This window comes from Apis dorsata, unplaced genomic scaffold, assembly GCF_000469605.1.
Source record: "Apis dorsata unplaced genomic scaffold, Apis dorsata 1.3 scaffold_683, whole genome shotgun sequence".
NCBI classification, from domain to species: Eukaryota; Metazoa; Arthropoda; class Insecta; order Hymenoptera; family Apidae; genus Apis; species Apis dorsata.
In genome coordinates, this window is record NW_006263864.1 from 2,300,099 (window position 1) to 2,313,546 (window position 13,448).

General features: G+C 26.3%; 3 protein-coding genes across 4 annotated transcripts; 2 read left to right on the forward strand and 1 right to left on the reverse strand.

Annotated features, from left to right (window-relative positions):
- Positions 1-2,611: 2,611 nt before the first annotated feature.
- LOC102681916 (glutamate receptor 1-like) lies at positions 2,612-9,840 on the forward strand. 2 transcript variants are annotated; one of them, XM_031513675.1, is made up of 8 exons: positions 2,612-2,690; positions 6,947-7,449; positions 7,510-7,836; positions 7,904-8,069; positions 8,172-8,380; positions 8,593-8,682; positions 8,811-8,983; positions 9,078-9,840. In XM_031513675.1, exons 2-8 carry the CDS (start codon positions 6,973-6,975, stop codon positions 9,274-9,276), a joined length of 1,641 nt encoding a protein of 546 aa, XP_031369535.1. In that variant the 5' UTR covers positions 2,612-2,690; positions 6,947-6,972; the 3' UTR covers positions 9,277-9,840. The 2 variants fall into 2 exon arrangements, with proteins under 2 accessions (XP_031369535.1, XP_031369536.1); XM_031513676.1 differs by having other exon boundaries at positions 2,617-2,690; positions 7,250-7,449.
- On the reverse strand, positions 3,287-5,510 carry LOC102670586 (sequestosome-1-like). Its single transcript, XM_006622407.2, has 4 exons — positions 5,001-5,510; positions 4,220-4,764; positions 3,813-4,076; positions 3,287-3,722 (listed from the first exon to the last, which is right to left on the reverse strand). Exons 1-4 carry the CDS (start codon positions 5,167-5,169, stop codon positions 3,495-3,497), a joined length of 1,206 nt encoding a protein of 401 aa, XP_006622470.1. The 5' UTR covers positions 5,170-5,510; the 3' UTR covers positions 3,287-3,494.
- A 197-nt stretch (positions 9,841-10,037) lies between the features above and the next one.
- Positions 10,038-13,113, forward strand: LOC102674937 (glutamate receptor 1-like). The gene is made up of 8 exons (XM_031513674.1): positions 10,038-10,215; positions 10,410-10,903; positions 10,965-11,291; positions 11,442-11,598; positions 11,656-11,864; positions 11,944-12,033; positions 12,153-12,310; positions 12,395-13,113. Exons 1-8 carry the CDS (start codon positions 10,050-10,052, stop codon positions 12,768-12,770), a joined length of 1,977 nt encoding a protein of 658 aa, XP_031369534.1. The 5' UTR covers positions 10,038-10,049; the 3' UTR covers positions 12,771-13,113.
- Positions 13,114-13,448: the final 335 nt, after the last annotated feature.

Sequence of the window (13,448 nt, forward strand, 5' to 3'; positions counted from 1 at the left end):
TAGACTTATAATTATAATATTTCAGGGTTATTAATTAATTTTATAGTATGTTATTAAAATTTTATAACTGTTTTAAGTTGATGAAACATTTCGAGATATAAATAAATAAACTTATTATTATGCGGCATTATAGTGATAATATTAAATAGTAAGCTTAACGATTTTTAATAAACAATTAGGTAACGCGTAATCGACCAAATATTTACGATAATCAATGTAATCTCTTTGAACCTTCAATAATTCTCAACGTATTTCCGTGTTTTTTCTGAAATATTATATGTTAGGCATTCGTAAGATGATCACTGATTTATAAAAAGAAAAAGAATCTTCGTTATCACATCAAACAGAGAGATTATGCCTGAAGAAAAGCGTGCACGCACGCATGCGCTTTGCTTTTTTTGACCATAATAGATTATAATAGATTTAATTAACATGTCTCTTTGATACTGGATAAAACGACTTTGATTATTTGTATGTTGGGAAGAGAGAAAGCGAAAAAAAAAAGAACGAGAGAAAGAGAGAGAATACTTTAAGAGCTAATCTGTATACACATTACTATTTTTAATAATGTAATTGTTATATTATAATGTAATAATATAATATAAATATTTTATTAATATTATAATATTATATTAATAATATAAATATTATTAAGTAGTAATATGTATAAATATATTTGTATTACTTTTTGTGACTTAGTAACCGAGTTTGTAACCGATTTGTCAATGTAATCTTTCACTATATAGCTTTTAACGAAAGCGCTATATTTTTTCCCGCTGCTTATGTTACAGTATATGAAAAAAACTTAACTTTAGGTCTATTATTATCATTAATATTATTATTATAATATCAATTCACACGATGTATCTACACACATACATATATTTGACGTCATTCGGCAACAATATTTATGAGTGTTAGATTTTCCTCATAGGCATCGTACAATTAAAATACAATTAAAATAACTTTCTCTATATAATCCTAACAAAAAGCGTGTCGAAATGAAAAGTATTACATACAAGAGAAAAGATATAACATATTCGTGCGAGAAATTCTTGCTGATCCAAAAAAAACTTCAATATAATCTTTGTTCCGCAAATTGTATAACAGTCTGTATCGCCTAGCTGTTTAGGCCCATACACTTCCTTTTATTGGCTGAGAGAAATAATAAAGTGAAATCCGATGTAAAAAAAAAAATGTACAAGTTTTTTTATCCTATCCTTCTTCATTAAAAAAAAATAAAGATAATAAAAAATTTTATATTACATTTTATAAAAGATTATTAAAGATTAAAAATGAAAATAAAAACTTGATAATTAAGAATCTTAATAATAAATATATGTGTATATATATATATACATACATATATAATGTAAAATATATTAATAAAATTAAAGAGTAATTAATAAAAATGAGAAATTTCAAAACATGAAATTTTTTTCAATAGAGTTTGCGATCAAAATTTACAATAAAAATAAGAAAAAGAAATAATATTATAATATTAAAAAATATAATTGATATAATTAAACTTATAATTCGAAATGTGATCAAAATTTTTCATATTCAATCTTTTTCTTGTTTTTATTTGTTTTTTATTATTATTAGAATAAATAATAAAAGAGTAAGATATTAAATAGAAATGAACAAAATATTATTTCTAATAAATTAATGTATCAATTGTATCTTAGAATTTTTATTAGCTATATAATTGAATTTGAAAATCAATTTAGATCTAAATATAAAATATATTTATAATACATTTCTGATAACATATAGTAATGTAAATTATATTATTTAAAAATAATATAGAATAAAATAAAATAAAAATAGAATTTATAACATAAATATAAAAATAAATATATATATAGGCGTATAGATATATAAATTTAAAAATAGCATGTATACGATCTACATAATACTTAAACCATATCAAAATTGGATCGATTAGATTCTGTAAAATTTCTAATCAAAATTGCAAAATAAAATTTATAAACAGGAGAAGGTTAAATATTAAGAGAAAAATATAAATAAACTAAAAATTAGAAAATCAGCATAATCGTTAGAATGTCGTATATGAAATATAAAATTAAATAAAGAGAATAAATGGTAGAATAAAAATAGAAATAAGATAAGAATTGGTCATCAACGCCATCTTTTAAATATTTATAAAAGTACTATTTTTATATTCAAAAGATGACACTGATTCTTAATTCTTATTCTATGATACATGAAACTATACAATTATCTCATTTGTGATAGTGTATTTAGGAATTATATTCAATTTAATTATAAAAATTGATAATAAATTTTAAAAATAATTTCTTTAATATATTTTTCGATAAATATATATATATATATATCATGCTATTAATAATATATAGATGTGTATATGAGATTAAGTGGAAAAATAAAATAAATTTTAAAGTAAAAAGATTTTAAGTATTCCATTCAATAATCAATTTGCTTGTTATTCATAAATTTGCAACATATTACTATAATTTCATTCTCAATACGACTTGCGTATTAAGATAAAAAATCATTTTTTTGTATTTCTCGAATAGTGATTGTGAAATTTGCCGAACATTACATTATTTATGTTGATTTATTTAACTTTTATTAATAATTATTTTTTTGTGTGACCATCATTCATGAATAGAAAACTCTGAAATCAGTATTGAAATTCTAAATCGGTATGTTAAATTTTTTCTGTAATTTGGTTCTCTAAAGTGGATGAAATCTCTATATAATAATAGAATAAAAATTAAGAATCATTTATTAAATATAAGATATTTTTCTATAAATATTTTTTATAAGTTTTCTTTAATCTTTATTCTATTTGTTTTTCTTGTTAATTTTGTTTCATCTATAGCATTCTAAAGATAATACTGATTTTCTAATTTTTATTCCATCTCTGTCCTTTCATTTATTTATCATATTTCATCATAATTGTTCTTTTCTATATAACAACACAAATGATATATATAACATATATAATATATATTCAATGGAATACTATAATGTATTTTACTTTGATGTAAAAAATATTATAAAAAATATATTAAATTTTTGGATTTAAAATATCTCTTTAAAATAATATAATTCAGAAAATTTCTATAACTATAATATATTTCTATATATTATATAGAAAGAATATGGATTATAAAGAATTATGGATTTTTAAGAAATTAAGTATTCCATGTTGCTTTTCTTTATTTATTATTTCAACTTATTATTCTAGTTATAGTAATTCTAAGTTTTTTATTATTATAATAAAAATTTACATTAGTTTAAAATTTTGCATGCTATTTTATTTATACGAATATTACATTAAATGAAACGGAATGTAAAATATTTCACATTAATATATATATAATATAATGCTACATTGTTTATATATTTCTAACTTTGCCTTTTGAAAAAAGAAAATTCAGCTATATATGAGCTATATATTGTTATTATTATAATGAAAAATTTCATTAAATTTTAAAATTAACTTAACGTTTATTTGTAGGTTGCAATATTTCTAAAACCTTGTTAATATCACCATTTTCAGCATCTAATAAATAAGTTAATAATCCACCTTGATTTGAAAATCCCATTCTTATCATATTTTCAACGGCTTCATTAATTATTGGATTTTGATGATGTATTATTTTTTCTTTTGGTAATTCAGGATAAATTGAGGTTCCATTTGGAGCTGATGGTGCCATTGAAGAGGATTTCTTACAAAATTAATATAAAAAATTATTTATAAATTATTCTTTATACTTTATATTATATTATATAATTTAAAATATTTTGTAATATTTTACCTCTTTTTCATTAATTTCATTCATATTAGATGAAGTTGATGCAGTATGGTTAGCTTCAGTAGTATCCTTTGTATCTATGATAGTCCATTCATCTGCTGTTACTTTTGGAGGATTACTATCTTGACTTGTAGTGGATGCAACATCTGATACTGATTCCTTATCATCTTTTGTATCATCAAATAATTTTCTTCCTTCTCCAGGAAATTTTTTAGAATCATTATCATCGATATTTGAATTATTCTTAGATTCTTCTTTTTTTTCAACCTTATAAATTTAAAAAATATATTAACATATATTGATATATATAATCAGAATTAATTCTAACAATAATTATTTTTTTAATCCGATAAGATTTGGATAAAATTTTTGAATTAATTTTTCGAAATTATTTTCATTATAATTATTACCTTAGAAGAATTAGGTTCAACATTATGTGCTTCTAATAACGCATCAATAAAATTATTTAAATATGGTGCATAAGTTTCGAACCAAGGATAAATATTACAATGAATTCCTTGGGATTCTTTATTTTCATTTGAAGAAGTTTTCTTATTGAAATGTACACCATTCTTTTTGAAAATTTTTCTTAAATGATGGTGTAAACTTCGACTATGATGCCATTTTAATGGTTGTGGCATACGAATCATACAATGATAAGGATGTACACCTGCTGCTTCACATTGCGCACATAAATCATAATCTTCACATTGGATACATTTGTATCTAAATCCAATTATATCATTATCACAACCATCACAAGCTATGCCAAAATGAATTACTTTTTCATTTAAATCATTTTGATATGGATTGGTTATTGATCTTTGTTCCTTTTGAATAGTCGGTTTGATATATATTGCAAGATATTTTGTTTCTGTTTCTTTGTTTCTGATTTCATTAAAAGCAATTTTTAATTCATCCTCAGATGACATTACAATTTGATCACCATCATTATCTAAAATATATATATATATATATTAATTTAAGTTATTTATTAAATCTATTGTTTATTGTTTTAGCATTTATTAATATTGATTATTTGTTGACTATGCCAGATTAATGACAACATTTAAAATAATATTTAAAATATTATTTAAAATAATATGAGAATTAAAATAATTGAACCGAATAGTTTTACTTTTGAATTTTGAAGAAAAATAAAAAAATTATCTTTATATATATAATAATTACCTTTCCAAGAAATAGTAAAACTTTTATGATTTAGTTCAGGAAATAACTCTTTGATTTTATTACAAAGCACTTCGAATTTATCCGAAAGATTAGAAGGATATAAATTAAATTTTCGAATTTCTTTGATGGAAAAATCACTATTTTGCAAATATGCTTTAAACATTTTCATTGCATTTATTATATATATTTTTAAAATTATATAATTGCAAAATAAAATGTTATTGTAATTCCACAAAAAATCAGTTTTATCACTTTTCACGAAACACAAGTTTCTTGTCAAGTTCTGTTGTTTTATGACTAGATGATTCTATTATGAAGCTTATATATGTAATAATACACATATATGTCTGTCAAACTTATGCTGCGTAATTCGATCGATTTCACAAAATGGCGTTTCCGGTAACTCGTAGTATTTTATCGATGTTTTTATAATTATATTTTATTGGTGTAATTAAATAATTATGTTTATTCTTTATATTGATTATATAATGTTAGATAAAAGTAATATTATGTTTTTTTTAAGCTTTTTATATTAATTAGTAATGAATTCTTGTTGAAAATTGAAGGGCGCCATTTTTGAATGAGATGCGAAATTTGACAGTCATGTGACATGCGTAGAAATGATGATTCACTATGTGAAATTTTAAATCATCATTTCTTCGTCATTACATTAAATAATTATTTTTTGATATTTCTTAATATTCTTATTTAAAATTTATAAAACTTATAATAGTAATATGTGTGACATTTTATAATGATATACAATTACAGTAAATAATTGTGAAATCATTCTATTCTAAGAGTAATAAAGTAAAATTTATTTTCTATTATTTGTAAAATTATTCTATTTATAATATTATTAAAAATAATAATTTAAATAAAATTTCAAATTTATTTTTTAAATAATATTATATAAAATTAAATATAACAATATATAATATATATACATTTTTATATGATTTTGTAAACTATTTTTCACTTATTTAATTTTTTACATTATATTGTTTTTATATATCAAGAAAAATATATTATATAAAGCAGTTGTTATGTATTTCAAAAATTTATATTTGTAATTATTATGTAAATATAAAAATATGCATATAAATGTATAAACATGTTTTTTTTTTTCTATTAATAATCATTTATGAGAAAAAAGTAATTTTCTAATGGAATATGGATCTATATATTATTTATTTAATAACAATTTAAAATGAATTTTATGTATTGTATATAGATAGATAAAACATAGATAAGATATAAGTATATATAGAATTACTTAATTTATATATAAAAATCAATCATCTTTTCTTGTAAATATTTGATTAATATTTTTATAAGTTTTTATAAACTTTAATATTATTGATTAAATTTTTTAAAAATATTGTATAGATTCTTAATTATTTAATTAACATAATTAAACGAAACGCTTTTCCTTTGTTAGTATTCTTCTTGTCATGTCATGTTATTATGACCTATTTTGTAATAGATTAGTATCACATTTAACATAGTCATATATTAAAAAATTGCACTTTTCATTTGTTGAATATTTAATATTTGGCCTTGAATAAAAGTACTTGTTCCCACTTATAAGAATTTAGTTATTAACGATTCTTATAGTCTTTTGCGTGCTATTCCATAAATCGTACAGCATTCTTCTAGAAAGAAGGAAAGAGGGAATAAATTTTAAAGAAATGAAACTTACATTGTATTTGAATTTTCTTCTTGTTTCTTTTTATTTAACTAGAGCTGAGATTTCTGGTGCATTGTACGTTCCTTTAATAAAATGGATTCGTAGTTATTATTCAACTTCTTCTATTTTTTTTTTATCTTCATTCAAAGAGGACAAACATTTCGACAGTACGATTTTTTAAAATTTATTTATAATATACTTGATCACATATTTATAATAAAAGGAATATATATTTGCATATTTTTATATTGTTTAGATTTCAAAATAAAACACTTGTCATACATGTGGTCTCGTCTTCTCCAGCGTGAACAAATTGCAACTTTAACTACTTCATTTAAAAACATTCATACACTGAAAAATAATCATCTTCGATCATTGGTTATTGTTATTATCGCTGGACCTCACATATTATTTGAATTTTCAAAAATTTCAAAGTCCTTAAAAATGTCTTCATTCTCATGGTTTATCATATTCATACCTAATATAAAAGATATAAAAAAATATTGTTACGAGCCACCAGGAAATATATTTAATTTATTATACGACACTCAAATGTTAGTGATGTGTGAAGATGATCCTATTCTTCGTGAGTGGTATTCAATTGATGAGAACAAAACTGAAATATTGGACATAGTCAAATGGTATCCAGAGAAGCAACAAATAGGGTTTCCAGCGGCAATTGATTTGTTGACTAATTTAAGTTTGTACGAGAGAAGAAACAATCTCAAAGGAAAGGTTTTGCGAGCTGTCATTGTTAAGGTATTTCACGCATAATAATTAAAATGAAATTCAATAACATTATTTATTTTTTATTTACAGAATTCATTACTATTCTCAATGAAAAACAATAAAATGGGAGGATATTTTAGTTTAGCGATCACTGAACTTGAGAATGCTTTAAATTTCACTCTCAATATTGTGGCCGAAAAACGTGAATTTGGAAGCTATAACATGACGACGAAACGTTGGAGCGGAGCATTTTCTTTAGTAGCTTCTGGAAAAGCAGATATTGGAATATCTGATTTCTCAATGACCAATATTAGACTTAATTTCGTCGATTATACGATTCCTATTATAACAACTAAAAGATGTTTGTTTTTAAAGCAACCAGAGATGTTCACAGTAAAATGGTTCGCCTATTATAAGGTACGTATGAAATCACAGATAGATATGTCTATATTGTATTATAAATTCTGAAAATATCCATTTTCAGGTTTACAATTTCATGCTCTGGATATCTTTAATCGTGACGATGATAATTTCTTTATTTGTTTTGGCCTTTATAAGATCTAAAATAGAATCGAATAATATGATTCAAGAGATATTCAATGAATTTATTCGAATTTGGGGCATTTTCTGTCAGCAAGGAATTTCAGGAGGCGAGTCAAAATTAGATTAATTAATTTTAATTAAAAATCCATTTTAAATTTTGATTTTTCTTCGGGAAAAAGATCAAACACTTGTGTGAATATTTTCCACAGAACTTCCACGGAATTTATCGTTAAAATTGGCATACTTCACCATACTTATGACTGCTCTAGTGGTATTTACCGCTTATTCCGCCTCTATGATATCTTTTGTGACAGCTTGTATTCGCAATGTACCGTTTCATACGATAGAAGAGTTCATCGATGATAGTTCGTATAACTTAATCATGCTAAAAGGTTCCTCCGATTACGACATGTTCATTGTAAGTTTGTCCAATAACGGAGAATTCTCGCACGATATGCTTTCACTTTTACTTGCATGTCGAATGATTACGTCATATATGCAATATAATATGAACGATTGAAGTATGTGTAACAAGTGAAAAAATACATTTCCCAAATGAACGACGAACAAAATAGAATGCATACGCTTTAATGATAATGCATTATATAAAAATATTATTATCATTTTCAGTATTCGAAAGATTCTGCATCAAAATATATGATGTCCAAACTCTTGCCAATAGATAAATTACCAATCGATGTAGAAAGCGGATTTCAAATCGTAAGTTTATATTATTTATATGTATATATTATATTATTTATATGTATGTGTGTATATTATATTTTATTTATGTGTCGATGACATTTTAAATTCAATTTTTTTTTAATAATTCAATTTTTTATTTTTAGATATGTGATAATTCCAAGATAGGATATTACAGTGGTTATACTAAGAGAATACAGAAAATAACGCAGAGTTGGCGTATACCATGTGAAGTTTATTGCATCGATATCGGCCCAATAGATAGCTTATCTCTGATCCTTTCAAAAGACAGTCAATTTACTTCAATTATAAATTACTAGTTAGTATTTATCGATGTTATATATTGATGATCTTTAAATATTTCTTCTAAATAATAATCATAAATTATAATAATTAAAATATATATTATAAAGTTTGCAGAAACTTTTAAACTCTGGAATATTGAATCGATTCAAGAACGAAGAAACTTTCGCGGAGGAAAGTAAATTTGAGCCAGTTGCAATTTATAGTGTTGCATCTATTATAATAATCTTTTTCGGTGGTGTTGTATTAGCACTTGTAATATTATTCATAGAGATATATTATAAGAAACTTAATTCTAAATCTCTCTAATTTCATTTCTTTATCTTTGTATTAAATATGACTTTTTGCATATGAAATATCTGGAAGAATTGATCATAAACAATGGCTTGTATTTTAAGTTATTAAAAGTTTGCGCACAAATAATTGAATAATAGCCAACATGGTAAATTCTCAATTGATTCTAAACGAAAAATTTTCAAAAGAAATGCAAAGAAAATAAAAACTTTTTATAAAGATTTAATTCACTATATATATGTATGTATCATATATGTATCATATAATGATGCAAAATGCTATTTCATCTCTTTAGTTTGTCTTTAACCAAACATCTAACTTGAAGACACGATAATGAATACATTTATAATATCAAGAAATGTCACATTCATTCTTCATACTCTCAAATTGTGGATATAAGTTGTACATACAACCGATGTAAAAGTATGATATCTATAAATGACATCTATAGAAACATCCATTAAATCACGACATTGTACATGTTCTAATAGAAACACGTGCACGTGTGCGAATAAACGTTCTTATCTATGTTAATCTTTGTAACAATTTATATATAATCTGTATGATTGCACGGGTGATGCATACTGTGGTCATTACTATCCTTATTTCTAGATCTGTACCTTTGATAAGTCCCAATGTAACCTGTAATTACGGTTTTTCTGTATTTTAGTTTTGTAGTTAGCATTAGGAGCGGTCGAGGTTTGAAAGGGAAAAGAATATTATCGAGTTTCAAAAATCCAAAAAAACGCATTGATGAAAATAACGAAAGAGTTATTATTAAAAGTGAGATGGCACTAGTGACTTGTTACGCTATTATACTCTTATTCCTTTTGCCCGTTCCATCGTTCTCGATGGATGTAAACGATCCTCGCAAATATATACTTTTAATTAAAGATGTTCACAAGTATTACGAAACGACTTGCATCATAATCGTGCGTTCAGACAGTCATACCGGTAAGTTTTGTTCACTCTTCTCGAAAATTGTACGCGTGAAAGCGAAATAGACTTGATTATAACATTTAGATTGATTAATTTAAAATGCGATATCAATATATGGCGAATACCTATCTCTCAAGTTTAAAGTACTTTCTTTCTCGATCGTCTATTCGAGTAGAGAAAAGCATAGGCGGGAACAATTGTCGTTTCAGAGTTCGATCAAACGTCTCTGGCTTACATATGGTCCCGAGCTTTTTCTCAACAAGGCATCTTGACCATGATCGCGAGCTTTTCCGAATTATTACACGAGAGAAAATTTCAAGATTACACAACACGTCCACTGTGCGTCGTTATTCTTACTACGAAGGAGAATATGATTGAATTTTCGACCATCACCAGATACATCGATATTTCTTTTTTCGTCTGGTTGGTGATGTTTCTACCTTATCAAGAAAATTCTATGCGAAATTTTTGCCAAAATCCTATTGGAAATCCGTTCAATCTGATCTTTAACACGGAGATGTTGGTCCTCTGTTACGATCATCCGATTTTGAGAGAATGGTATGCTTTGCGCGACAATAAAACGAGAGTTTTCGATTTGGCCACATGGAAATCTGGACAAGGATTGAACGTAACGACGAGAAGCACTTTGTACGCAAGAAGAAACAATTTATTCGGACAAACGATGCGAATATCGATCGTCAACGTGAGTGTCATGACAAAATTTCAATTTTCCGTGAAAATTGCAATTAATTTATATTTTCAAGGAATCTTTGTTCATCGAGATGAAGAATGGTGTTTTGTCGCTTTTTTGGGGGGCAGTGGTCAAAGAATTGAGCAAATCGATGAATTTCAAGATCGAAGTGACCAGCATAATGTCGGAGTACGGTAGTTGGAACGAGGAGGAAAAGATTTGGGAAGGTGTTATAGGTGAATTAGTATCGAACAAAAGCGACATGGGCGTCGCAGAATTCAGCATGACCAGCCACAGGTTGGACGCGGTCGACTTTAGTTTGCCGTTAATTATGTCGCACAAGAGAATATATTTTAAAAAACCTGACAGCTCATCTGTACACTGGTCCGCCTACTTGAAGGTTTTCTTTTTCAACAGTATACTACACCTCGTGGTTTTTAACGCGTATAATTATGAAATTATTAGACCAAGAGTATTTACTTCTTTCCTTTTTTACATCGAAGGATGCGTCAACCAATTTTCGATGTCATAATGAATTCTCAATTTTCAGACGTTCAACATTGACATTTGGATGGTGATAGTGTGTCTGATCGTATCCGCTCCGATATTTTTAACCGTTATTAAAACGAGGGGTCGTGTCAAAATGAACGTTCTAACGGATAATTACATGTATGTTTGGGGTATTTATTGTCAACAAGGATTGTCAGGTAATTAAAAAATTATGACAAGAAATATTTTCCCGCGCAACATAATTTCTTTTCCAGAATTTCCAAGCGAGACCTCAATGAGATTGGGCTTCCTATCGATTTTCGTGTCGTCATTGATCATTTTATCCGCTTACTCCGCTTCGTTAACCAGTTTCTTAACAGTTTCTACGGTTAGCTTACCTTTCTCCACCATGGAGGAATTCGTCAATCATGGATCGTACGGATTAATCACGTTCAGAAACAGTGCTGATTACGAGATTATAACTGTAAGGCGACATGTGTGTTTGATCTATATATGAAGCGAATAATATAAGCGAACATATGGTGTAATAGATACGATTTCAGTCTAACAATCGCAGCATAACTTTAAAGCTGAAGAAATTAATAAAGGAGAAACACGAATTGCCTTTGACGGCTCAGGATGGATTCGTACAGGTTTGTGATAGTATGAAGAAGAAGAACAGTAGAATTTTCAGAATATTCGTAGAATTGAAATTAACAAATATCAAAAAAAAAAAAGAATCAAATTTAATTTATTTTTTCTGATTTTCTAGGTTTGTAACGAAAAAGTAGGATTCTACTTGACCAAAGCGATAATGAATGCTATGACAACAATACCTTGTAAAACTGTATACATCAAAGCATCAGGGATCGATAGTTTGGCTTTAATCTTGACTAAACGAAGTCCCTACACTGGATTGGTTAATTACTTGTAAATATATATAGTTTAATTTAATATCAATTTATTTAGCTTTAATACATAATCCTGATATGATTCTCGTGAATATTTTCACAGCATACAACGATACAAAGACAATGGAGTAATGAACAAGTTAAAAAGCATGCACTTCGTGAAAAAGAAATTTTACGATACCGGATACAATAGTGTTACTTTGAGCGGAATTGCGCCTATTCTATCTGTTCTGGCCGGTGGAATACTTTTTAGCTGTCTTATATTGATTTTCGAGAAGGTATACCATCAATTTTGCAGCTGTGAATCCAAGAAAACGTATCAATTCGTATTTTGGCAGAAATTTTTTGATCGAGAACTCGGAATGAATTCTCGGAAAGAAAGAAGGCGAGATCAAAATCTCGTAAGAAACGCGTTCAAATTTAAGAAAAATCAGTTATCGGAAATTCTTCGTAAGAATGATTTTCCCACATATAATTGATAAGAGATAAAATCGACTCGATCGCGTGACTTTAATCGAAGATCGAAACAACGTTGATAAAGGTTCGTTTGTTCAGTAGAGAAGTCTCGTTAATTTGTCATATATTCCCATCCATGCGAGCAAAATCACTTTCACTTTATATCACACGGTAGCATCGATATATCGTTAAATAATTAGTTACAAATTTCCATCGTGTATCGTTCCTCTCGCCTGCACATTAACGGGACTCGATGCGAAACCTTTCAATCATAATTCCTTCTAATAGCGTTAATCACCGTAACAACTCTTGTATTAAACTCTTATATTAAACTCATGCAATGTAAAACGTGTTATATTTTGTAATCGTTTAATAATAACCAGGCCGAATCTTATTAATAATAACCAGGAAAAATTTTCGTTTTATCGTAATACTCATAATATCTATATTATCGATGATCTCAACTAATAATAATATGCAAGTAGCGATTAAAAACAAGAAGAAACATGTTTTTATTGGAAAACTTGGATACAAATATTCGATTGAACAACCATAGTAATAACGTTGCGCAACACAGGTATCCCCATGGTTGCATAAGAGGAGCAATTACACGTTGATCGTGTTAGCGGCGAAGACTCGTACGAAATGTTTGACCTAAGACCTTTCAAGAAGAAATTCACCCACGTGACTATCTTCCCACG

What these genes read in the sequence shown, in the direction of transcription:
- LOC102670586 (XM_006622407.2), bottom strand. Translation starts at nt 5,169, where the DNA reads ATGAAAATGTTTAAAGCATATTTGCAAAATAGTGATTTTTCCATCAAA. An exon ending in TTTTACTATTTCTTGGAAAG is followed by an intron (nt 4,765 to 5,000) that starts GTAATTATTATA and finishes TATATATTTTAG; the next exon opens with ATAATGATGGTGATCAAATT. An exon ending in TTGAACCTAATTCTTCTAAG is followed by an intron (nt 4,077 to 4,219) that starts GTAATAATTATA and finishes TAAATTTATAAG; the next exon opens with GTTGAAAAAAAAGAAGAATC.
- LOC102674937 (XM_031513674.1), top strand. Translation starts at nt 10,050, where the DNA reads ATGGCACTAGTGACTTGTTACGCTATTATACTCTTATTCCTTTTGCCC. An exon ending in TGCGAATATCGATCGTCAAC is followed by an intron (nt 10,904 to 10,964) that starts GTGAGTGTCATG and finishes TATATTTTCAAG; the next exon opens with GAATCTTTGTTCATCGAGAT. An exon ending in CTCAGGATGGATTCGTACAG is followed by an intron (nt 12,034 to 12,152) that starts GTTTGTGATAGT and finishes CTGATTTTCTAG; the next exon opens with GTTTGTAACGAAAAAGTAGG.
- LOC102681916 (XM_031513675.1), top strand. Translation starts at nt 6,973, where the DNA reads ATGTGGTCTCGTCTTCTCCAGCGTGAACAAATTGCAACTTTAACTACT. An exon ending in TGCGAGCTGTCATTGTTAAG is followed by an intron (nt 7,450 to 7,509) that starts GTATTTCACGCA and finishes TTTTATTTACAG; the next exon opens with AATTCATTACTATTCTCAAT. An exon ending in TCAGCAAGGAATTTCAGGAG is followed by an intron (nt 8,070 to 8,171) that starts GCGAGTCAAAAT and finishes TATTTTCCACAG; the next exon opens with AACTTCCACGGAATTTATCG.